Source organism: Aotus nancymaae, unplaced genomic scaffold, assembly GCF_030222135.1.
Source record: "Aotus nancymaae isolate 86718 unplaced genomic scaffold, 86718_ANA_hifiasm-v0.15.2.pri h1tg000016l, whole genome shotgun sequence".
NCBI lineage: Eukaryota > Metazoa > Chordata > Mammalia > Primates > Aotidae > Aotus > Aotus nancymaae.
The window spans coordinates 69,579,602-69,604,997 of NW_026988428.1; the positions used below are offsets into that span (position 1 = coordinate 69,579,602).

General features: G+C 51.8%; 1 protein-coding gene across 2 annotated transcripts in view; it reads right to left on the reverse strand.

The window, feature by feature from the left end:
• Nucleotides 1-1,315: 1,315 nt before the first annotated feature.
• Nucleotides 1,316-25,396, reverse strand: part of TEAD4 (TEA domain transcription factor 4) — a 50,586-nt gene continuing 26,505 nt past the window's right edge. For both annotated transcript variants that reach the window (XM_064377536.1, XM_064377537.1), the window contains 6 exons: nucleotides 24,997-25,052; nucleotides 23,379-23,518; nucleotides 22,171-22,344; nucleotides 7,493-7,633; nucleotides 5,345-5,497; nucleotides 1,316-5,238 (listed from right to left, as the gene is read on the reverse strand). In XM_064377536.1, coding sequence (XP_064233606.1) covers nucleotides 5,125-5,238; nucleotides 5,345-5,497; nucleotides 7,493-7,633; nucleotides 22,171-22,344; nucleotides 23,379-23,518; nucleotides 24,997-25,052 — 778 coding nt within the window. In that variant the 3' untranslated portion in view covers nucleotides 1,316-5,124. The remainder of the gene's footprint in view (nucleotides 5,239-5,344; nucleotides 5,498-7,492; nucleotides 7,634-22,170; nucleotides 22,345-23,378; nucleotides 23,519-24,996; nucleotides 25,053-25,396) is intronic.

Here is a 25,396-nt window from a genome sequence, read left to right on the forward strand (position 1 = left end):
ACACCCAGCTAATTTTTGTTTTTTTTAGTAGAGACGGGGTTTCACCGTGTTGGACAGGATGGTCTCCATCTCTTGACCTCATGATCCACCCACCTCAGCCTCCCAATCACACCTGCTGGGATTACAGGTGTGAGCCACTGTGCCCGGCCTAATTTTTCTTTTTTTTTGGTAGAGATGGGGTTTTGCCATGTTGCCCAGACTGGTCTTGAACTTCTGGCCTCAAATGATCCTCCCTCCTCAGCCTCCCAAAGTGCTGGGATTACAGGTGTGAGCCACAGCACCCAGGCTGTCTTTCTTTTCGAGATCTTCCCTTGGGGGCTCTTTCCCCTCAATGGGCCACAAAATGATCTTCCCAGTTTACAACACTCCCTCCCCTTTCCTGACACCAGGGCAAGGATGGACGTCTAGCACAACCTTGCGCGGGGCAGTCCTCGCTAAGCCAAGACTCAAGGTCTTCTCCTCACCTTCTTTGAGGGACATTAGAGCTTTTCTTTCCTCTGAAAATAAGTATGCGTGCATGTGCATGTATTTTAGGGTGGGAAGGGCAGAGTCAGGGGACATTTTTACACCTACATTTCACATTCCCCAAGCGCTCACCATGAGTGAGGGGAGGCACTGCTCCTTCACACACTGTGACCTTTCCTCCTCCCAACGGCAATCTCAAGTCAGAGGGTTTATTCCCGTTTCACAAATGAGGTCATGAAGTTCCCAAAATGGTGTCTGTCCAAGACCACGGGACTTGTAAGAGATCAGTTCAATCACTGGCCTGGCTTAAATTTAATTTTTTTTTTTTTTTTTTTTTTTCCTGGAGACAGAGTTTCGTTCTTGTCGCCCAGGCTGGAGTGCAATGGTGGTCTCGGCTCACTGCAACCTCTGCCTCTTGGGTTCAAGGGATTCTCCTGCCCCAGCCTCCCGAGTAGCTGGGATTACATGTGCCCACCACTATGCCTGGCTAATTTTTGTATTTTTAGTAGAGATGGGGTTTCACCATGTTGGCCAGACTGGCCTCAAACTCCTGACCTCAGGTGCCCTGCCCACCTTGGCTTCCCAAAGTGCTGGGATTACAGGCATGAGCCACTGCACCTGGTCAAGTTTAAGTTCTTAAGAACAGCTTACATAGATTGGGGAAATGTGTCTCGTTTTCATTCTGAGACCTAATACAATAGAGCGTATGAAGAGGTTAAACACAGGGCCCACTGGGTGGAACACACTGCCTCCACCTCACCTTCCTCTTCTGTGCCACACACCTGATGCAGCCCCACCCAACACAGCCACGGCCCTCCCACCCCCCACCCCTGCCACCTGCCCAGAGTCCTCTGAGTCTCAGCACAGCAGAGGGAGCAGGTGCATGCTCTAAGCTCACACAGGAAACGGGAGCTGGGCGAGGCCAACTGTGCCAGCCCTTCATCCCTCACTCCACACCCCACTGGCTTCTGTCATGAAAGGGAAGAAACACACACACCCCAAACTCCTGTGAGGGTTTGTTAGAAAGATCATCCCGCTTGGAAAGATGGGGGCCAGTGGGAAACAGTCTGCTGGCTCATCACTGGACCCGCTGCAACAGATGGTCCGTCTCCCATCCCCATGTCCATCTGGACAGTGCTGCCAGCTAACTCGGATTATGTCAGAATGGTGGAGGAGTCTCTATCCCCACGGGGCTCAGGGACCCTTCCTCACCTCACAGGCCCAAGTGACACGACCGCCTGCCGTGCTCATTCGCTCACTCATCACACAGAACCAGGAAATGTGGGCCCGAGTTTGGTGGGAAGACTTTGAAACACACAATCAAACATGCCTCTCTGAGGTCCACAGCAGCCCACTGTCATTTTCTAGAAAATCCGATCAAAAAGACTCCCTTGCTTAACACACTTCTAGGACTTCCCATCTCACCGGGTCAAGTCCAAAGCCCTCACCAAGTGAGGAGGCGCCACTGGGCCACCTGCTGCCTTTCCCCACCTGGAAGGCCATGGCCCCTCCTCTCTCCTGTTCACTCTGTGTCCTAGACACAGTGGCCTCTTCTCTGTACCTGGGACACATCTGTCACCTCCCTGCCCCCAGCACCTGCTGTTCCCTTGGCCCCCCAGGGCTGGCTCTTCCTGAATCAGCACAAGCACCCCTGCCTCAGAGAGGCCTCCCCCAGTGACTCGACCTTAGCGCCTGTGTGGCCTCACCATGCCCGCCTCTGTCTCCTCACTTGCTTACTCTTTGCTCCTCAAGGCCTGTCTGTCGTCTTCCTCACACATTCCCACTGACACATCCTCACTGACACATCTCCAGCACCCAGCACAAAGCAGAAGTATTTGCTAAGTGAATGAACAGATGCATTAATCAACCAGGCAAGTCAGCGGAGCTCTGCATGCCACACTTGCCTCATCTGTAAAATGAGGCTAGCACCGTACCCATGCGTGAGGATGAGAAGAGACCACAGAGGCACCTGTGTTCAGGTACCATGCACGTGACAGGGGTTCTAACAGGCATAAATGGAATGCTTGTGACACACGGGGCAGGCATGACTAACCCTTCTGCATGAGAAGAGGGGATTCCTCACTAGCTCGGGAAGAATGAGCGACAGATCACAGATGGAAGAGGGGATGAGCATCACTAGTTGCGGGTGCTGGGAAGTAGGTGATTTGGGGTGGCTGGTGGGGAGGCAGCAGGGGAGCCTCCAGAGGAGACTACAGGCGAGGTGGGGCCAGCTCACCCATTTGCTTCAAGGGTCATGGTCTGCACTGGACCATGGGGAAGACAGCTAAGTCTGCCACCTGCTATGGCTGACCGGCTTGGATTTTACACCTCTAAGGAGGTAACTGTCTAGTAGGCTGCTGAGGTCAGTTCATAGAGGGAAGGAAAACTCACAACCAACACCTGGACCCAAAAACATCTGCACTGACCTCCTTCCCAGCCAGGACACAAAAAGATTATCTCCTTAAATGTGCATTTGTCCTGCGGCCAAGAGGCTGCTGGCACAACACATCCTTCTGTCACAGCACTGGTGCTGCCAGTCAAGCTAGAAGGACGGCCAACACCAGCTTCCCTTGTTCAATCCCCCAAGAACAGAGGAGGGGAGAGTGAGGGCAAAGACTATGCTGGTGCCTGGGGGTGGGGGCAGGAGAGCCTTATACACACGCAAACCCACGCTGGGACACGTGGGCACTTGCCACCTGCTCAGGGGCTCATCCGACCCCAGGCTCCCCAGGAGCCCACGCCCTAGCTTTTGATGAGAGCTGGGCCTGCAGACCGCGCAGCTCTGCAGCCTGGCGTGAGGTCTAGCAGTGGTCCTGATGCCCAAAGGGGTTGGTTAAAGCTGTTCTTTGGTAAGACAGTGGGTGCTGGGCCGTGGAGAGGGAGACCGGGTTGCTGGCCTCTTCCCCAAATCTGGGATGCAGGTCAACCGCCCTCCATCTGCTTTACTAGATGCTGCCCACCTTTTATGGGCAGCTCCCCTCAAGCAATACCCTTCCCTGAGTCTTCTGCACCTCGATCTCTCCAGTCTCTGAGCACCAGTGGCTTGGAGGCTCCCTTAAGTGTTTTCCAGTCTGACGTAACGAGACTGCACACTCCTATGATTACAACGTTAATTTGGCGAACACGTTTCTGTGTGGGGCGAGGCACTGTAGATATGTGAGGTAGGTTACCGTTATCATACAAATTTTACAGATGGGGAAACTGAAGCACGAGAAATTAAATAACTTGCCCCAAGGTCACTCAGCTAGTTTGTAGCTGGTCCAACTCCAGAGCCCTCGCTCCTAACCACACTCCATGACCCCTCTTAGATGCTGCCTTACTCATGTACGTAGTCCCATACAGTATCTCCCCAAGTGCCAGACACACAATAAACAAACACCCGTAGGTTGAATCTTCCTTCCCTTTCTGCTCTAGGATCTGTGATTCCTAGGAGGGAAAATGACCCCAAAGAGCCACTAGGTGGCAGCAAGGGCCAGATTCAGGCCTCCCCGTGGGAGGGAGGGATGAGCCCATGGTCAGGTGTATTTAGTGCAGCTTGCACCAGGCACTTCACAGACTTCATCTCTTCCCACTCTACAGAGAGGAGAGGGTACTAGGTTCAGACAGCGTGACAAATTTGCCCACGGTCAGGCAGCTTAGAATACTAGGACTGAAGCCAGGATCGGCAAAACCCAGAGCCCAGGCCAGTTCTCAGGAGAAATAAACCCAGGAACCCCTTCAGCTGCCGATCTAAGTCTAGGCGCCTCCACCCCAGAGAGCACAGAAACTACCCCTTAGAGAAGTTAGAAGGTGCAGGCTGGCTCTGAGGAGGCCTCCACCTAATGGGCACCTTGGTTGGGAGGGAGTTTGAACAAGACCCACAAGCACCAATGGCTCTTGGGGACCAGCAGAGCACCACAGACCTCTCAGCCTCCCAGCCACAGCCAAGGACGCTGGTGCACCCAGCCTCCCACCGAAACTCCTCAACCTGGCCTCAGCCCTGCCGCCTCCTGCCCTCCCTGCCTCAGGCTCCTTTGATCTGGGACCAGGGCCTCCAACGTGGTCATGGAAGATGGCCAGGGAATCCACATCCACTGAGATGGACAGAAACTATCCAGAGAGCTCTGACGATGTCCCCGTCCAACAACTGTCACCTCCATGCCTAAAACCCACCCCCCAGGGGATGAGGCCTCCCTGTGTGAACTGTCCTGGGAGTGCAGCAGGGGTGCGCGTGGCTGTGGGTGCGTGGCTCATGCATTCCTCGGGCCTCCGGCGTGGCCAGCACCACGGTGCAGGGGCTTGAGTGGCAGCACAGGGACCGTCACATCTTCAGTTCCAGGGTCCAGTGATGCTCCTGGCTGAGTCCATTGGGGTGCTGGCTTCAGAACCGCCTGGGTTATGTCTCTGAGCACTGCTTCTGGCCTGCCTCCCAGATGCCCCATTGCTCCCCCAGTCCCTCCCGAGGCTCACACAGCCAGACCAGGTCCTCTGAAAATACAGAGCATCTTGGGTTTATTTGGGGTTGGGCACCGCAGGTTCAGGCACAGTTTGTTCCTGGGTAGAGTCACAACTGCTCCTCTCAGCATTCTTGGCATTTCAGGGGGCTGCCCCTGCAGGTCCCCTCCCCACGTCCCCATTTCCTGCACACACGTCTCTTCCCCCCTCCCTGCTCCCCAAGTCTCATTCTTTCACCAGCCTGTAGATATGGTGCTGAGCCCCGTGCTCACTGGCTGACACCTCAAAGACATAGGCAATGCATAGCAAGGTCTCCTGTGTGTCTCTGTTGGTGACCACCTGTGGGAGAGAAAAAGACAAGGGTTAATAAAGCCCCAGATGAGGGCACGCCATTGCTGCTACCCGCGCACAGACTCCAGCCACACCCACAGCACCCGCCGCACACCTGCAGGATGGTGAAGTTCTCCAGCACGCTGTTCATCATGTACTTCTCGGGCAGGTGCTTCAGCTTGTGGATGAAGTTGATCATGTACTCGCAGAGCGGGGACCGGTGGATGCGGTATGAGTAGTGTCCGTTCTCATAGCGAGCGTACTCTGTCTGCAGGACCCGGGGACAGCAGGGGCTTAGAATCCCTTCTGACCACCTCCAGCCCAGACCCATCTCATGGGAAGCCCCAGGACCCAGTCACTGTTGACCAGAAATGCAGGAGGTCCAGGGGCCCTTAAGAAAAGAGTCACCCCCAGCCAGGCACAAAGACTCACACCTGTAATCCCAACACTTTGGGAGGCTGAGGTAGGAGGATCACCTGAGATCAGGAGTCCAAGACCAGCCTGGCCAACATGGTGAAACCTCATTTCTACTAAAATACAAAAATTAGCCAGGCATAGTGGCATATGCCTACAATCCCAGCTACTCTGGAGGCTGAGCAGGAGAATCACTTGAACCCGGGAGGCAGAGGTTGCAGTGAGCTAAGGTTGCATTGCAGCCTGGGTAACAGAGTGAGACTGCCTCATCAAAAAAAAAGAGAGAGAGAAAACAGTCACCCTCTTAGGTTGGTGGACATTAAACAAGACCTCCTTCCTCCATGGGTGGCCAGCAGGAACTGGGGATGGCAGGAGGGGAGCTTAAGGAGACACAGGAGCAGGGTAGGCGCCTCTCAATCCTGGCTGTACACGAGGACACCATACTGGTTGCACAGGGCCCACTGGGAGTCTGGTGGTGATCACACAAATCTCCATACCTACACACATATATGCACGTGCATATAGGACTGCATATAAAACTGGTGAAATCTGAACCAGATTGGTGGACTGCATCAACGTCAATTTCTTGGTTGCCCACATTATACTCCAGTTATGCAAGATATTGCCAGAGCAAGAGCTGGGTGAGGGGCACACAGGATTATGATCCCAAGTGGATCCACAATTATCTCAAAAGTTTTTACAAGTTTAATTAGAAATAAATAATTTGAGGAACTTTTTAAAAACCACTAATGCCTGGACTCTACCCTAGAGATTGGGGAGTGTGAATGGGTTTCAGGACGGGTGTGTTTCCAAAGCTTCCAGGAGACTGGAAGGTGCAGCAGGTGGAGAAGCACTGGATGGAAGAGTGTCCCTTCCCTGGTGCTGGCCTGGCATCTGGCTGCACTTGGCATGAGGAAGGTTATCAAGAACTGATAGGCTGTGAGAGTGAGACTTCATTAATTCAGACCAATTTCGGGGCAGGGGTGAGGGGAGGGATGGAGGCTGGCCTGCATGGTGAGGAGGTCTGGTGTAGCAAGTGTGTGGGCTGTACAGGGTCCCAGACTCTCAGAGTCCACAGGTGCTTTGGGTTGGAGGCCTTTAGTCCCAGCTCCTTGTCACTGCCACCACGTAGCAGGTCCAGAACACAGGGTGCTGCCAGAGTCTGCGTCACCGACAGTGAAGATGACTTTGCCCTCGTTTAGAGATAAACAGAGGATTTTATCACAACCCCCAAACACCCACCGGAGTGTGGGTGGGTGGAGAGGATTCCCTGAGCTTGTGCTCCTCGCCACTGTCCTGCACCACCTTTGGCCAGACACTATAGTCTCTCTAACTTCCACTAGAGCAGGGTCTCTGGGGTACCCACAAGTAGAAAATCAGGGAAGGAACAGCTTTGGGCATTCATGGAGTAAAAAGTGAGCAGGGGACAGAGATCCTAGACACCTGGCCCTGCTTCTGCACCGTGAGCTGTGTGGCCACGAGGCAGCAGTAGCGGGAGGCCTCTGCTCTCTCTGGGCCTCCACTGTGAAGCAGAGAGCTGGACTGGGTAGATGCCCCAAGGCCCTGCCTGGGCTGTGGCTCTGCTCTTGGAGAGGACCAGGGGTGCCTATAATGACGTGCATGGAAGATGCAGGCCCAGCCTGGAAGGGCAGCAATGCTCTGGTGAGCTGGGCAGGATAGCGCCAAGGGGAATGTGGGAGGCATGCAGCACTGACAGCAGAGAGGGAAGGCAACGAGGGATTGTCCTGGCTCCCTAGTGCAGGGCGCTCTTCCTGAAAACAAATGGAAGTCATGCCCAGCAAACTCGGACCACTGCCACCGTCCCTCACCCAGCAGGGTGGCCTCCTACCTCAACCTTCTCCACCACCTGCTTGCCGAAAGAGCAGACCTTGGTGGAGCAGGTGATAATCATGTTCTCGGGGCTTTCATACTGGCTGGAGACCCCGTAGAAGGAGCTGCCTTCATCCTCGATGTTGGTGTTGAGGTCTGCCTGGAGGGAGACAGGGGGAAGCCGAAGGAGTGGTTAGCAGGTGCCATGTCAGATAGGGAGCATCAAGGAGACTCGGAGTCTCAGTCCCGGTTCCAGGGCTGGGAAGAAATCAGACTGAGGGTGGACAGTAGGATGCTGGAAAGTGTCCACCATCCTCTACATCTCAACCTGTTATGAAATCAGGTCGTGTTGCCTAAATCATGGGAAAAGAGGACACTGGGACCCAAATAGTTTCAGGCCACTGCTGCCTGCCCAGATACTAACACACCCAGCAGGTGGGAGCCCCAGATTCCATCTTTAGGATTTCAAGTTTCATAGTCTAAGACTTTGTTTTCGTTAAACTGCAAAGGTTTGAGTCTCTACCAGCCAGCTCTATGTTAGTTTGAATGCATCTATCAGAATCTTTCCAGAGTGAATTTTGATAGTGCAGGAAGCATGAGAACAGAAAGCCAGGACAAGAGACCGGCAGAGGGGAGGGTGGGAGGGGTGAAGGATGCTCCCGTCTCAACCTCTGGTCTTGCCAGAGACCTGATCGATGCTCCCTTAGAAACGGCTCTGGGGCTGGCCTCTCGCCCCTGTAGGCGTTGCTGAGTCCCGCCACCTTGGATCTTTTGACATCTCTGCTTCAGCCTCCAGAGCAATCTCTACAGCATCAGCTGCCCCTCCCTTTCGTTCATTCTCTTAACTTCTCTGGGAGTTTCTTCAGAAGACAAGTCATTGAACTGTCTCATTGAGCCATGTAGCCACAAAGGACAGGAGTCTCGGTCCCTGGCCTGGCTCACAAGGCCCTTCACAGGCCCAGCCACTGGTCCTCTAAGTCAGCTTCTCACCTTGCCTCAGACAGGCTGCTCTTCCTTCCCCTGATGAAAGCAGGGCCCAGAGTGCCTCCTGCTGGATGTCGGGCTAATCCGAAACTTCCCTCCTAGAAAAGGCGGAGTAAGACTCTGTGCCGATCTCACGCCCAAAACCACAGCCTCGGTTTTATATACAAGGCGTCCTGACTGTTAGCTTTGCCCAACACCATCCTGCTGGTAAGGGAAAGACCCTAGGTCTTCAGGCTCCAACCCCAATACCTGTTCCAAACCAGCAGGGAGCCACAGTGAAGAAAGGAAGGCACCAGATGAGACAATTTGACTCTGAGGCAGGAACCGTATTCCTTAAGCCCTACGCCCCTCAGGGATCCCTACGCCCAGAACTTCAGCCCCACATCAAATCACCCCATCTGAGCCAGGGGTGCTAAGAGAACAAGTCAAGACTCAGAAGCAATGAGCAGGCACGTCACAAAAGGCTTATTCTCAGAGGAGGCTGCTCCTCCCACCCACGCCACTGGTCTGAAATCACTGCAAGCTGCACCCAGAGTGCAGCCCTCCGAATGCAGTGGAGCCCCAGGCCTTGACCAAGGCTCTGACACCAAGGCTTTTCTGTGCAAAGATATAAGGGGATCCCCAGAACCCCTGGAAGGTTTCAGCCAGATTCAGAGCCAGGCACCAAGCAATTCTCCTACTGGCCATGAGGGGACACTCAATCATTATTTTTCTCTCTGGAGAAAAGTTTTCCTAAGAGTAGGACCTTTCTCTAGACTGGCTGGGGGTGTTGATTGTCTATTGCACAATAGAAACATTATGTAGCCACAAAAAACGCTGAGGATCTGCATTTATTATCATGGATGACTACAAACACACTGAGTGGGAAAGCAGGCTACGGAGCAGAATGAGGGTGGATTATGCTTATGATGAAGAAAAAAAGGCTGTTTTCATGCTGAAACAGAATGGCATATGGTTCAGTGCATCTGCCTCGGCTTGGATGAGGCCATTAGGGAAAAAGAGCATTCGAGTCAATGCTCAGCCTCTGCAACAGACAGCAGTGCTTATCTGAAACACCCTCCTCTACGACCCTGGGCTGTCTCAGTCTCCCCACTCTGTCTCCATCTGTGATGCTGGGAGGGAGGAGATGGCGCATCACAGGCAGTGTGTGGGGCAGGGGGGCGTGGCAGAGGTGGCTCAGGCCTCTACGGGGCCAGATTTAACTGTGGCTGTGACTGGCCCAAGGCAGATGGGACCAGAGCAGGGCTTTCTGTCTCCTATTTTCTTTTTCTTTTCCTTCTTCTTCTTTTTTTTTTTTGTTAGAGACAAGGTCTTGCTCTGTCGCTGAGGCTAGAGTGCAGTGGTGTGATCACGGCTCACTGCAGCCTCGAACTCCTGGATTCAAGCAGTCCTCCCACCTCAACCTCCTGAGTAGCTGGGACTATAGGCTTGTGCCACCATACCTGGCTAATTGTTTAAATATTTTGTAGCGACAGGGTCTTGCTGTTGCCTAGGCTGGTCTCAAACTCTTGGCCTCAAGTGATCTTCTCACCTTGGTCTCTCAAAGTGTTGGGATTACAGGTGTGAGCCACTGCACCTGACCTGTCTGCTATTTTCTCTAAGTCACCTGCTCCTCCTAGGAGACTGAGTTTGTCAGACTTCCTAAAAAGGGGCTGGGGAACAGTTTGTGTGCTCAGGACATGCTGCAGCTAGAAGCACAGGTCAGAAATGCAAACAGTGCCTGAAAAGCCACTAGCAGGAAGCTGCCTGGGAAGGACACACTGGACATGGCAGGGAACATTGAGAGGTGAAGTCAGGCATCAATGGTGGTGACCCTCAGCTGTCAGCCACACATGGCCCCTCTGACCAATGCTGCATTCATGCGCCATCTACTGCAGTCCTGATTGTTTTAAATCAACTCACTTTTATTCCTTAATTCCATTCTAAGTAATAAATCCATGAAATCAAGGATTTATCCTCTCTAATATATATGGAAATAACTATATAACTTTATTTTTATTTTTTGAGATGGAGTCCCGATCTGTCACCTGGGCTGGAGTGCAATGGCACAATCTCAGCTCACTGCAACCTTTGTCTCCTGGGTTCAAGCTATTCTTCTGCCTCAGCCTCCTGAGTAGATGGGATTGCAGATGCCCACTACCATGCTCGGCTAGATTTTGTAATTTTTTTTTTTTTTTTTTTAGTAGAGATAGGGTTTTACCATGTTGGCCAGGCTGGTCACAAATTCCTGTCCTCAAGTGATCCACCCACCTCGGCCTCACAGTGTTGGGATTACAGGAGTGAGCCACCGCACCTGGCCTGTAACTACTTTTCATATTTTCAAATAAAATTATTTTGAAACATAGGGATAGGGCTTTATGTTGCCATTCCTGGGTTCAAGCGATGCTCCTGCCTCAGCCTCCCAAAGTGGGGGGATTACAGGAATGAGTTACTGAGCCCAGCCAATTTCATAACTATTAACAACAAAAAAAGCTTATTCATGTGCCACCTTAGAAGAATGCTGTGTGCCAAGCTGGGAAAGACTGGCACCCACATCTACCAGCTCTTCCAGACACACAGAGGCAGCAGCTGACCCCAGACCCCAGGAGCAACTGGTACATCCCCCATCCATTACCCTATCTGCCATAATCTGTCCAGACATCCTTGCCCCCTTCCAGATTGGATGCTCCCTGGAAGCAAGAATTAAGCTCTCCCCCAGGTCCTTGGCAGGGTGGGACTTCAATCAAGGTTGCAGGCGGCTGTTCACCCTCTCACCTCCAGGTGGCATCAGTGAGAAGAGCAAGGTCCCTCAGTCACAAGCAGGAACTTAACCAGTCCTGTTCACCCTGAGAGTTCTGCGCCCCAGCTCCACCCCCATCTCAAATACACTCTTCTGTCATCAGCTCTGGCTCGCTGGCTCTTCCCACCACTCAGCCGCTCATTTATCCAGCCCAGGCCAGCACTGCTAGAGGCAGGGGGGCCCAGAGAAGTTGAGACATTGTTTCTGCTCTCAGGGAACTTATAATTGGGAAAGCAAATAGAATCAGGCTCTGGGGGTTGAGCAGGAGCCAGGGGAGAAAGAGAGCTCGTGGTCACACTGCATAGACCCAGAAGACACCAGCCGGCCACATGGACGACCAGCCCCAGAGTACCTCATCTGGTTCTCAGTGCCTGGATCCTTCTAATTACATACGGCCCCACCCCTTCTCCTGCAGCTATATACTCCTGACATTTCCTGTCCACCCTCATATCCCCCCACGCTGAGCACCTCCCCAAAACAAGCTATGCTTCTTAGCCTAAGAAAAAAGGAGAGCCGCCCCCCACCCTGTGAGTGGCCCCTTGCAACTCTCCCTCCACCCTATTCATAGCTGTGCGTGAGGGTGGGCAGCTCACAGGCTGTGCCTGGAACAGGTGTGGGGGATCGGGTGACTGACAGATGAGCAGAGACAGCCGCAGTCCGGGTGTGGGGGCCTGGAGGGGCTCAGATTCATTGTCATGTGCTGGTATGTGCCTGGGAGAAATGTCAGGGCCTGAAAGGGAACAGCAGGCTGAGATGGGAGGAAGGCATGGGGTCCTCTGTTGTTTCCACAGTGCCCTGCTCTGCCCAGCATTTCCAACGTGCAGAGCAGCATTAATGGCCACCAGTACCCAAAGGCCCCCTTTCCCTGGCCCCAGGGACAGGTGGCCTCTGCTGGACTTGCAGGGCTCTATGGGGGTAAGGGGGCTTCAATGCATTAGTCCCTCACTCCAGACCCCGTAACAGTCATTAGATAGTGCACAGCCCCAGCAGCCTCAGCCCCTCAGGCTGGCAGATGCCACTTCCAGCCGGAAATATGTCCCAGCAGTCCACGAGTCTATGGATTACCACCACAGTGCCCTCAGTAAGAGCAGTAACTCAGGGGGCAGGCACGGAGACTGGACTGGGAATGGCCGAGTCCTCCGCCCACTCCAAGGGAGTTCTGATCGCCTCTCCAGCACGCACATTCAGGGCCTGGGAGCTGGGACTGAAAAAACAGCCAGGCAGGAAAAGAAAGGCTCCAGGAGAGGCGACGCTGCTTCCCTGCCTGAGCAGTTTTCCTTCCTAATTGTGTGTGGCCAAGTTCACACCAGCTGATGGCAGGGGAAGCGGGGACCAGGGTGGGAAGCAGAAGACAGGAGCTCCCCGATGCTTGGGGCAGCCAGAGCAGGTTGTGAGGATCCATGATTGACGCAAAGTCTCACTGTCAGCAAACACGAATATGTACCTTTCCTGTAACATATGTGTCTTCCTCTGGTGCCTCTGCCCGCCCCACACATGCGGAGGAGGGAGCAGATGACCGCCAAGGTGCCCTGGCCTCCAGTGCTCCCTCGTCTCTGATTTCACCCGTCCTCATCCTGCCCAGGCTGCTGGCACTCAGATAGGGCTCAGGCAAGGGGTGGGTCAGGGACAGGCCACAGCCCCCTACTCAGTGCCAGCCGGCCACACACACGGGGTCTTCAGCAACACAGTCCCTGGCAGGCCCCCAAGATCAAACTGCTGACGATTCACACAAAGAAGCAGAGGTGCAGATAAGCCAATATTTGCCCGAACACAGTTCTCAAATGTGTCCCAGCTGGGGCCAACTGCTACCCACCATGCCTGGCTGTGATACTTCAGGAGGGCCTCACTGGTGGCCTACCACACTCCCCTGTCCAGCGGCCCCTGCCCCAGGACTCTGAGATCCATGCTGGATCCTCCCATCCAGAGTTTGAGCTCCTGGAAGCCAAACGTCATGCTGGGTCCGCACAGCACATGGCCGGAGCACTGAGTCCACAAGGGAACCCCCTGAATCCCATGTCCTCGGCACCAGCTGTCGCGACCCTCTCTTCTCCCAACAACCCCCACCTACAAACTCCCCTAGAGTCAGAAGGGAAGAGAGGACACAGCCACCACCAAATTTGGAAAAGTGCCTTCTAGGTCCTCCTTCCTCCCTGGCAACCTTTGTCTGCCCTATTTTCTGGAAGGGATATCTGAGGTGGAGGAGACGCACGAAGCCCAAGTGCCTGGCTCTGCACTGACTGCACAGAGCTAAGTCTGCTCTCTCCACGCTACCACTGCCTGCCATTCCCCAGGGGACTGGGGATCTGTTTTAGACAATTCAGAGCCTTCTCCAGTGGGAGCAGGGGAAGCTCCAGGACCCTGCATGGAGGGTAGCCAGGGACTTAGCAAGGACTATTTAGTGTGGTGGCTCCAAGCACACACCCTGGAGTCAGGCTGCTCAGGTATGGATCCTGGGTCTGCTACTATGAACCGGCCAACCTTTGGCAGGTGATTTTACCTGCCTATGCCTCAGTTTCCCTTTGCAGATGAGGTTATCAACAGTCTTGGCTGTGGTGAGGACCGGACGTGTTACTCTATGTAACGTGGTGAGAAAAGTGTGGCTGTCATCTCTCTCAGTCTGTCTGTGCCCATCTATCCCACAGCATGTAGCCAACAGGAGTGCCCACAGGACAGAGGTCACCCTGTCTGGGGCACTCAGGGCCAGGCCCTGGCTTACTCCATGACTTCATTTCCCCTACTTGTGAAACAAGAGACCTAGAATGGTCCTCATCTGGAGGGTGGCTAGAAGAACAGAAAATATTACCAACAGCTAAAAGGCAGGAGCTAGAGCAAGAGGGCCCCAGACATGCCACCTGCCATGCCAAGGAAGTGTTCCCATGAGTGCTTCCTGCCACTGCCAACCGGGTCTCCCCTCTGACCCCAACTGCACCCCTAGGATCCTGAGTCATGCCAGGGAAAAGCCACAGATCAGCTCACCTGAGCTCCTTCCCCTGAGTCAGAGCTGAGCCTGGAAAGACCAGGGGAATAAGTGCTCAAGTGAGGGTGGAGGCTTCTGCAGGAGAGCTGGGGACCCCCTTAGACTCACAGCAGGGTTGGGAGTCGCCACTACTGGCTATACAGGTTCTAATTCCCACATCCAGGGCTGGAAGAGGACTGCGGAGATGACTGAAGCCCTTCCTGAGAACCTCCCACGACACACCCTGAAGCCAGCCTCTCAGGCCGAGGTCCCTAGGAGGCTCATGCCTCTTGCCTGGTCTTGACTGCAGGAGTCTCACACCTGCTTCCAGTCTGGGTGCTGGAGTTATCCAGCTAAGCACACCTCCGGCCACATCCTGCCCTCTTCAAAAACCTTGTTAAATGACTCCTCATCACTTAAGGAGAAGGGCTGACAAATATTTCCCCGGCTATGCCATGTGGCCGTGAACGTCCACCCAGCACTCCTCTCTGCTAGAGCCTTCTCAGCCCAGCACTCCAAACAGCGACTGCCGACCCCTTCAAAGTGGCACACAGGTCACACCCAGCATCCTGGACACCTGGCTTAAGGTGGGAGACTGACTAGACACGTTTATTTTTTCCCCTTCCAGAGACACAGCTAGAAGGATAACAGCAAGGAACTTTTAAAAATGTACAGTGCCACGAAGATGAAGAAAACAAAAGAGACCAAACTGACGAGAGAGCTGGGCGAGCTTTGGAGGACTCAAGGCTGCTTAGGACCAGGCTGGATGCTGCGGGGTAAAGATGCAAAAAGAGTCACAACCTACCAATACCTTCAGGGGTGACAGATAAGAAGAAGCTGAGCTGCATGGCTCAGAGCTGGAGGCACCAGGAGAATCGGGGCTAGGGAGGCACAGGATGTGACCCAAGGAACTGACAAAAGTCTGCACACTGGATGGTCCAGCCCCCATCCCTCCCATGCACCAGCAGAAGATCAAAGGGTCAGCCAGGTGTGGTGGCTCACGCCTGTAATCCCAGCACTTTGGGAGGCTGAGGAAGATGGCTTAATCCCAGGAGTTGGAAATTAGCCTGGGCAACATAGCAAGACCCTGTCTCTACAAAATTAAAAATTAAAAAAAAATTTTTTTAAAGAAGACCAAAGGGTGACCATCTTCAGAAATTAAACAGGAGGGCTATGGGTGTCAGGGACACAGCTTGTTCAAAAGAGGGAAGAAAAGGAGTAAGAACAGGAGAGTTAAGTGAAAGCCAGCATCAGAAATGACCAGGGCCCCTACCCGCTACCCTACCCCACTACCAGAATATCTGTGACCAAGTACGTCCCTCCCAGGGAAATTAAAGGAATTGTCTCTGGAAAAACTGAATCACCTCAGTGAGGGGAAAAACGTCCAGTAAACACATACATTTATTGATTTCCCCAATAAAACAGCTAGCTCCCCAAGCCCAATCATCTTAAAGTAAAGCCCACCAGGTGACAAGTCCTACCTTGCACAAAGAGCTCCCACTCACTACTAAATATAACCAGCACAAATAACACAAGAAAAACTTGATAAATTGGACATCAGCAAAATTTCAAACTTTTGTGCATCAAAGGACACTTTTAAGAATGGCACAGGGGCTCACACCTGTAATCCCAGCACTTTGGAAGGCTGAGGCAGGAGAATCACTTGAGGCCTGGAGTTCAAGACCAGCTTGGACAACATAGTGAGACCCTGTACAAAAAATTAAAATCAAAAATTGGCCAGGCATAGTAGTGCACGTCTATAGTCCCAGCTACTCAAGAGGCTGAGGTGGGAGGATCACTTGAGCCCACGTTCAAGGCTGCAGTGAGCAATGATCAAGCCACTGCACTCCAGCCTGAAAGACACAGCAAAACCCTGGCTCTGAAAAAAAAAGAATGTGAAAAGACACTCAACAGAATGGGAAATAATACTTGCAAATCATATATCTGATAAGAAACTTTTATTCAGAATTAAGAACTCATAATTTAATAATAAAAAGTAACCTAATTTTATTATAAAAATGGGCAATGGGGCTGGGGACAGTGGCTCACACCTGTAATTCCAGCACTTTGGGAGGCCGAGCCAGGCAAATCACTTGAGCTCAGGAGTTCAAGACCAGCCTGGGCAACACGGTGAAACCTTGCCTCTACTAAAAATACAAAAATGAGCTGGGCATGGTAGTGTGTGCTTATAATCCCAGCTACTCGGGAGGCTGAGATACGAGAATCGGTTGAACCCGAGAGACAGAGGTTGCAGTGAGCCAAGATCGTGCCACTGCACTCCAGCCTGGGCAACAGAGTGTGACTCCCTCAAAAAAAAAAAAAGGGAGGACAATGGATCTGAATTTCTGAACTGACACCTCTCCAGAGAAGATATACAAATGGCCAGGAAGCACATGAGAAGATGTTTACCATCATGAGTCACCACAGAAATGCAAATACAAACCACAATGAGTTATCAGTTCACATTCACTAGAATGGCTACAATCAGAGAATATCAAGTGTCGGTGAGGATGTGGAGAAAATAGGATCTTCATATCCTGCAGGTGGGAATATAAAATGCTGCAGCCACTTTGAAGATTCTTGGGAGTGCCTCAAAATGTGAAACAGAGTTGCCATATGACTCAGTAATTCCACATGTAAGCATATGGAAATGAAAACGAATGTCCACACAAACATTTGTACGCAGTGTTCACAGTAGCATTACTCATAATAGCCAGGAGGAAGCAACCAAATGCCCATCACCTGATGAATGGAGGAACGATGTGAGCTATCCATACAAGGAACATTACTGGCCATAAAAAGGAAGGTGCATGCTAGAACATGGCTGAACATTGAAAACATTATGCCAAGTTAAAGAAGCCAGTCACAAAAGATCACATCCTCTATGAACCTATTTATATACAATGTCCAGAAGAGGCAAAGCTTCAAAGCCAGAAAGTAGATTATTGCACAGGGCAGGGGGGTGGGAGTGGAGAGTGACAGCTAAAGGGATCAGGGCTTATTTTGGGGATGATGAAAATGTTCTAAAATTGATTTTGGTAATGGTTGCACAACTTTGTGAATATACTAAAAAACTGTGAATTGTATGCTTTATTTTTTGAGACAGAATCTTGCCCTGTCGCCCAGGCTGGAGTGTAGTGGTATGATCTCGGCTTACTGCAACCTCTGCCTCCCAGGCTCGAGCGATCTTCCCACCTCAGCCTCCTGAGTATCTTGGATTACAGGCACACACCACCATGCCCAGCTAATTGTGATATTTTTAGGAGAGACAGGGTTTTGCCATGTTGGCTAGGCTGGTCTCCAACTTGTGGCCTCAAGCAATCCACCTGCCTTGTCCTCCCAAAGTGCTGGGTTTACAGGCACATGCCACCATGCCTGGCTAACTTTTGTATTTTTTTGTAGAAACAGGTTTTTGCCATGTGCCTAGGCTGGTCTCAAACTCCTTAGCTCAAGCAATCTGCCTGCTTCGGTCTCCCAAACTGCTGGGATTAAGGCGTGAGCCACTATGCCTGGCTTGTATGCTCTAAGTAGGTAAATTGTATGGTAAGGTTAATTACACTGCAAGAAAGCCACTAAAAAATACAGACAGGCCACTAAGAATTAAAGACACCAAAGAAAACCCTCCAACTGGAAAGACAAGGATTGAAACAGACAGAAAAACAGAATTAAAAGGAAACAAAGAAAAGAGCAGGAGGCCGGGTATGGTGGCTAAATCCCAGCACTGTGGGAGGCCAAGGCGGGTGGATCACTTCAAGTCAGGAGTTCAAGACCAGCCTGGCCAATATAGCAAAAACCTGTCACTACTAAAAATACAAAAATTATCTGGGTGTGGTGGCATGTGCCTGTAGCCCCAGCTACTTGGGAGGCTGAGGCAGGAGAATCGCAGGGAGGCAGAGGTTGCACTGAGCCAAGACCATGCTGCTGCACTCCAGCCTAAGCAACACAGCGAGACTCAGTCTGGGCGTGGGTAGGATGAGGGTTAGGAGCAGGAGAAAACTTAAGAAATAACACTCACTTCATACCCTTAATAAAAACAAGATAAAAACTGTATCCAGCAGACATCTTGATGTAATCACAGAACAAGAAGGAACTCTGGAAAATTAAAATGTCAGAGCCAATATTAAATATTCAACAGAAGGTGTGGCAGAGATGCTGCTGTATGCCATTAATCTAATTCACCCTTGACTATAAGATGCATACTTTATAGACTACCCAGAAAAAACAAAATGTCATCAACTGAACTAAGATATATCCATAAAAGAATGCATGCAGCTTTTTCTACAGTATTAGGACCCTGATTTTATTCAGAATGGCAATTTACCCAACTAAAAAAGTACCTTTCCCTGGTTCCTTGCAGCTAAATGCAACCACACAACTAATTAGGTGTTATACAGGACTTCCCAGTAGGCCCCTTACAGGGAGCTAAACTGGCTTCTTTTGATGCTTGGAAGATGGATATGCTGGCGGGAACACCAGCAGTCATGACCCTGAGTACAGAAGTTATATGCTGAGGATGGCAGATAGAGAGAAGCCAGGGCTCTGATAATGTCAGGAGCACTGGGCCAGCCTGGACTGTCTCTCTCTAGACTTCCTTGATGTGAAAGAAAAACAAACTATTTATGCCGCTGTTTCTTTAGGTTTTGTGTGATATGTTACTTGGACACAACCTTAACTAATTCAGAAGAGAGTCAGAAGACAAAATTAAGGAAATCTCTAAGAAAACAGACCAAGAAAGTGAATTGGAAAATAAAGAAATGGCAAAAATCATAGAGGGTTCCAACATTAGACTAACAGAGATTCCCGGAAAAGAAAACAGAAAATAGAGGGAAAGAAATTATCAAAGAAATAATACGAGTGAATTTCCTAAAACTGAAAGATTAATCTCACAAAGTACCTACCAATTACCTGGCTGAAAACTAGGAAGTAAAACAACACCTAGTCCAAAGCTCATCAATGTGAAACTGAACATTAGGGAGAAAGAAAAAATACTACAACTTTAAGAGAAAAAAAAGAAAACAAGTTACATAGCAAAAGGTAAGGAATTAGAATGCTATCAAACTATGTCAGAAGATAATGACACAATGCATTAAAAAATAATTCTTGAAAATTATTTCCCAGCACTTTGGAAGACCAAGGCGGGCAGATCACTTGAGACCAGGAGTTCGAGATCAGCCTGGTCAACACTGCAAAACCCCATCTCTCTTAAAAATACAAAAATTAGCCAGGCCTGGTGGCACATGCCTGTAATCCCAACTACTTAGAAGGCTGAGGCACAAGAACTGCTTGAACCTGGGACGTGGAGGTTGCAGTGAACCAAGATGGAACACTGCACTCCAGCCTGGGCAACAGAGCAAAACTTCATCTCAGAACAAACACACACACATGCATACACACACACGCACACACATCCTGTCTCAAAAAAAACAAAGTCATCATTTTCTAGGGAAAATGACATATAATCTAGATTCTTTAGCCAGACTACCAATCTGTCAAGTATAAGGATATAATAAAAATAATGACTTTTTTTTTTTCTTTTTTTTTTTGAGATGGAGTTTCGTTCTTGTTACCCAGGCTGGAGTGCAATGGCGTGATCTCGGCTCACTGCAACCTCCGCCTCCTGGGTTCAAGCAATTCTCCTGCCTCAGCCTCCCAAGTAGCTGGGACTACAGGCGTGCACCACCACGCCCAGCTAATTTTTTTGTATTTTTAGTAGAGACAGGGTTTCACCATGTTGATCAGTATGGTCTCGATCTCTTGACCTCGTGATCTACCCGCCTCGGCCTCCCAAAGTGCTGGGATTATAGGCGTGAGCCACCGCGCCCAGCCTAAAATAATGACATTTCAAAGATGCAAGGTCATTTATGTACCATGCATCTTTTCTTAGAAGGTACTAGAGGATGTGTTCCAGCAAAATGAAGAGGGTATATCAATAAAGAGAGAAATGTAAGAGCTAGGAAATTGTACATTCAATATAGGAGGGCCTCAGGATGACAACTGTAGGGCAAGCCTAAAGAATAACACGTTCAAACTGCAGCAGAACAGAGGCAGCTGGGAGGAAGATCTCTAGGAGAAAGGAGGAATTGATAAATTATCTATTAGTTTTGAATATTTGGGAAGACAAGTTTTAATTTTATATGGTGGTTCTGATAGAGCAATTTATAAAATTTTAAGAATAGGTGTCTTAAGAAGTATGCAAGTGCAAGAGCCATTTATTTGCAGGAAAAAAAGTTGTACAAGAGGTAAAAATGCAGTCATAATACGCTTCTTGACTCTTTGTGCTTTTGTTTTGCTTTTTTGTTTTGAAGCAGGGTCTTGCTCTGTCACTCAGGCTGGAGTGCAGTGGTGCGATTTTGGTTCACTGCAACCTCTGCCTCCCAGGTTCAAGCAATTCTACCTCAGCCTCCTGAGCAGCTGAGACCACAGGCATGAGCCACCACGACTGGCTAATTTTTGTATTTTTTGTAGAGATGGTGTTTCATCATGTTGCCCAGGCTGGTCTTGAACTCAAGTGATCTGCCCATGTTGGTTTTCCAAAGTGCTGGGATTACAGGGATGAGCCACCACACCCAGCCCCCTCTGGGCTCTTTGGTGATCAATACACATGTCAAAAAATGTCAACATTTTATGACTTTTACTAAATTAAATAACTTATTGGATATTATTACATTGGGATGATGCGGGGAAAATATAATGTAGCTGAATTTTCTCTACTGTAATGGAATGGAAATATAGTGTCTTAATCATGACATTGAGATCCAGCAGTATAAGCATATTACTTAGAACTAAAGAGATAAAGCCCAAATAAACAGCTAAAATTTGCAGTGACTACTTCTGGGGATTGGGATTTGGGTGTGGGGAGGAGTAGGATAAGAATATGATGCTTTCCATTCTTTTTTTTGAAAGTGGTCTGGGAGCAAATAAACGGTAAGAATCTCTGCACAACAGGCATTGAAAGGAGCGTGAAGAGAACTGAAGGGGACTGGGGAATGGAATGAAGGCGGAGTCACCCAAGCCTCAGTCCATGTCCTGAGAATATTCCAAGCCTCAGTCACAGAGCCTGATGTCCTGCCCTTCCTCACTGCTGGCTTCATTAGCACTTATTTGTCTGACTCTCTCCTTGCACCCCTTTTCTGCACATATTGGGCCCCCAGGAAGCTAAGCTCCCAGATCAGCCACTGTATCTCCTGGCCTCAGGCAAGATGTTTCTTTCTTTCTTTTTAAATTAATTAATTTATTTTTTAAGATCCACTTTCACCATGTTGGCCAGGCTGGTCTCGAACTCCTGACCTCAGGTGATCCACCCACCTCGGCCTCCCAAAGTGCTGGGATTACAGGCGTGAGCCACCGCGCTCGGCAACAAGATATTTCTAATGGAGGAGATTTTACCCACAAAACACCTGCCCACGGGTGAGGTGGGAGGGCAGCAGAGGCCAAGTCTATGGGCTGAGCTGTCTGAGAAGTTGAGTAGGTGTTTCTTCTGGGGTGGCCTTGCCCTGGAGAGTGTTGGCTGGGTGACACATCCAACACTTCCCTCCCCTTCTCCAAGTTCTGTCCAGCCCAGCATGCCTTGGACATGAGCACTGAAGGACCAGCTCCAGGCCCGGAACAAAAGCAGGGCTTGCCATTCAAAGATCTGGGTGACAAGGGCACTCCTCGTCACGTCTTCACTCATCCCTGTAGGGTCTCCTTTGTCTCTTTCTCCAACTAAACCTCCTGAGGGCCCCACTTTCTGCTGAGCTTAGCTGCCATCAACACCCATGAAGCAAGGCCTCATTCGACTAGCTCTCTGGGATTACCGCCCCGCTCCTCAGCTCAGCTCCAACCATCACAGAGCCATGCTGGGCTTGCTCTCCCCTTCTCACTGGTGCCGCCTCCCCAAGTTTCCACCATGGCAAGGGCACACTCTGGGCACTCTCGCCCCATTCTCACTACCACGGATGCCCTGGTGGCAGGAAGGAAGAGTTTATCACAGGCTTACCCAGAACTTCACAAGAAAAAAGGCATTGGAGGGTCCCCGTTCGAAGAGCTCCTTGAGTCCACCCTTCTTCTCGGGGAATTTGTCATAGATCTGGCGGATGTCTACGGCTTCGAGGTAGGGGTCACTATAGCTTGGGCTGGACTGGCCGATGTGCACAAACAGGTGCTTGTTGTACTGTAGAGAGAGTGGGTTTGAGGGAGATGGAGCACGGGCCAGACGGACAGACAGCCAGCCCAGGCTCCACATGCCCACCACATGACCTGGAGCAAGTCGCTTGGCCTTCCTGGGCCGCAGTTTCCCCATGAGTAAAATGGAGATGGTGAAAGTCTCTTTCTTATTTTACATGCTGGACTTCTGAGTAAGAGTCTATTTGGTTCATGGGTTCTTCAGCTAAAAAGAGGTTTGAGCTGGGCACAGTGGCTCACACCTGTAATCCCAACATTTTGGGATTACAAGGTGGGTGAATCACTTGAGGTCAGGAGTTCAAGACCAGCCTGGCCAACATGGTGAAACTCCATCTCTACTAAAAATACAAAAATTAGCCAGGTAAGGTGGGGTGGCAGGCGCCTGTAGTCCCAGCTGCTCAGGAGGCTAAGGCAGGAGAACTCAGGAGGCAGAGGTTGCAGTAAGCTGAGATCATGCCACTGCACTCCAGCCTGGGTACAGAGCAAGACTCTGTCTCAAGGGAAAAAAAAAGGTCTGAAGATGTCAGACATCCCATCACCTTGGCCTCCTCTAAGTCTTTTTCTGACCTTTGCAGGTGATACTGGTCACCCAGGACACTGGACACCAAAGGGGACAGGCTGGTATCCCGTAGGATGTGAAGCAGACACAGGAGACTCCTCAGCTTCCTGCCCGCCTCAGAGCCAGGGAAAGGCTGGGACAGTGTGGGGGTGGGGCTGGGGCCAGAGCGACCTTAGACTAAGGGTTGGTTGGGTTAGAAGGGGAGGAGGAACACAGGACAGGGAGGGAGGAGCGGGAGGCTGCCTGGGCACTGGAACATGGACAGGAAGCCAGGGAGGAGGGAAAGAGGGAAGAGGAGTGGCGTGGAGGAAAAGAGGAGTGGAGGGAAGGAACGGAAGGGAAGCTCGGAAAGGAATGGGGAACATGAATTAAGCCCCAGTGTGGAGTAGGGCAAGAGCGCCAGAAGCAGAAACAGAGGCGGAGGGGGCAGCTGGGGAGCCAGCCAGGCAGAGGCCAGGACCTACCGTGTCCGGGTCTTGCTGCTGCTCTAGGAAGGCAGAGAACTCCAACATCCAGAGTTTGGAGCTAGCCACGCTGCGGCCCTGCCACGGGGGTGCCGGGGGTGCAGAGGGCGACGGGGCAGGCCCTGCAGGAGACTCAAACCCTGCACAAAGCGAGAGAGGCACATGGAACCTGACCTCATTCACCCACCCCGCCCACACCCTCTGCAAGGACCCCGAGCCTCCTTAGGGAGACCTGTGCTGCCTGGGGGACCGCCTATCTCCCTAAATGAACCTCCTAGCAGGGGTGGTGGAGGGAGTGCAAGTCTTGGGCCAGGGCATCCGGGAGCTGTGCGGGTGGGGAGGGGCTCGCCTGGTACAACTCAGGCCGCTCAGGCCTCAGCATGGAACCACTGAGCAAGACTGGATTCTAGAGGGCAGCCAGGGCCCTGCAGGACCGAGAGGCTTCCAGAACAGGCACTGTTAAGTTCCCGCCCTCGAGCAACTTCTGCTCCAGTCGGAGAAATAACCAGATCAGTCAACAATTACAATGTGGCATCAGCCCCGAGAGATAAGAACGTTTCCTGTTTGCGTCACAGGTGTCTCCCCAGCTCCCAGAACAGGGCCGGGCCCAGAAGAGGCTCCTGATCCAGGGTTGCTAATAGATGAACCTACTCCAGTCCTACTGTGGAGTTTAGATCATGTCCTGAAGGCACCAGGGGAACAGGAAGGCACCATAAGCCTGGAAGCAACACTGTGAGACTGAGGCTCCGGTGAGTGACAGGGTGATGAGAGGAGGTGAGAGAGGGGACAGGGAGCTGGTGAAGAGGCTTCTGCAGGGACGCAGGCAAGAGCCAGCAGCAGGCCCGGAGTGAAGACAGGGTCAGCATGGACAGGAGAGGACTGGCATGAGACAGAGGGCAGATGGGACCCGATGCTGTGACTTGGTTTTGACATGTAAACGAGAGAAAGCAGCCTTCAGGACCTGGGGGCAGGAGGAGGAGCAGGGCTGCTCTCGGTGGCAGGGAAAGCCAAGGGGCAGAGCAGGCAGACTCCACGCCAGAAAGGGCAGCTTAAGGATGAGGAGCTGGTCTTGTCCTACAGAGTGGGAGGCGGTGAGAGCCCCTCCTGAGAAAGAGGCGAGGACAGAGCGGAGCCTGTCAGTGGCAGGGCAGGGTGGGGGCTCCTGTCAGCAACATTGGCTGCCTCCACCAACCAGGTTTTCTCCCACAAGGGTCCCTCTTCCCGGGAGGGGCCCCGGGCTGGTGAGCTGGACACCCCTCAGCCCTCCCAGGAGCCAGGTGTGCGAGGCACGCTGCAGCAAAAAGGCTGGCCTGGTGGGGCGGCTGCCCAGGCACAGGCACTGCCCTTGGAACTGCATGTGCCCCACAAGCCCTGAGCACAGCTGGGAGGGGGACGGCAGCAAGGCAACCTGAGGGGCATAAAGGGGCCTGGCACCCGGCTGAGGTGTGCATGCTGGGAGCAAGGAATGGGGTGTGGCCAGGGACTGGGATGTGTGATCGCAGTGCATGATGGGCAGCATCTAAGAGGGACATGCAGGCGTTCAGCTGTCAGGGGCCTGGGCCCAGAGGCAGGAGCCACACAGCTGCAATGGCAAGGGAGCCACGCAGCGCCCACCCACCTGGCAGAGGCAGCGGAGGCTGGACAGCATAGGTTTGTTGAGAGAAAGGCTTCACACTGCGGGAGAGAGGAGAGGGAGGTGTCAGCCTCGGGCAGGCTGCTGCCCCGGATCCCTGCACTGGGTCCAACGGTCTATGTGGGCAGGTCCTGGTAGTCAGGATTTCAGTGGTCCTGATGGGCCTTAGTCTCCTGCTCCCGCCCCTGCTGACTCCCTCCAGTTTCGTGGTGGGTCCGCAGACACAGTGTGTCTGATGATGAAATCCACCCCTCCCTCTCTTCCTCCCAGACCAGCCAGAGGTCTCATTACCAATCTCCTCCCCTGGGGGACTCCGGCTCTGGCCCTACCTATACCCTAGACAGATTGGAATTTTGGCAAATACCACCCTACGGTGTGGACATCA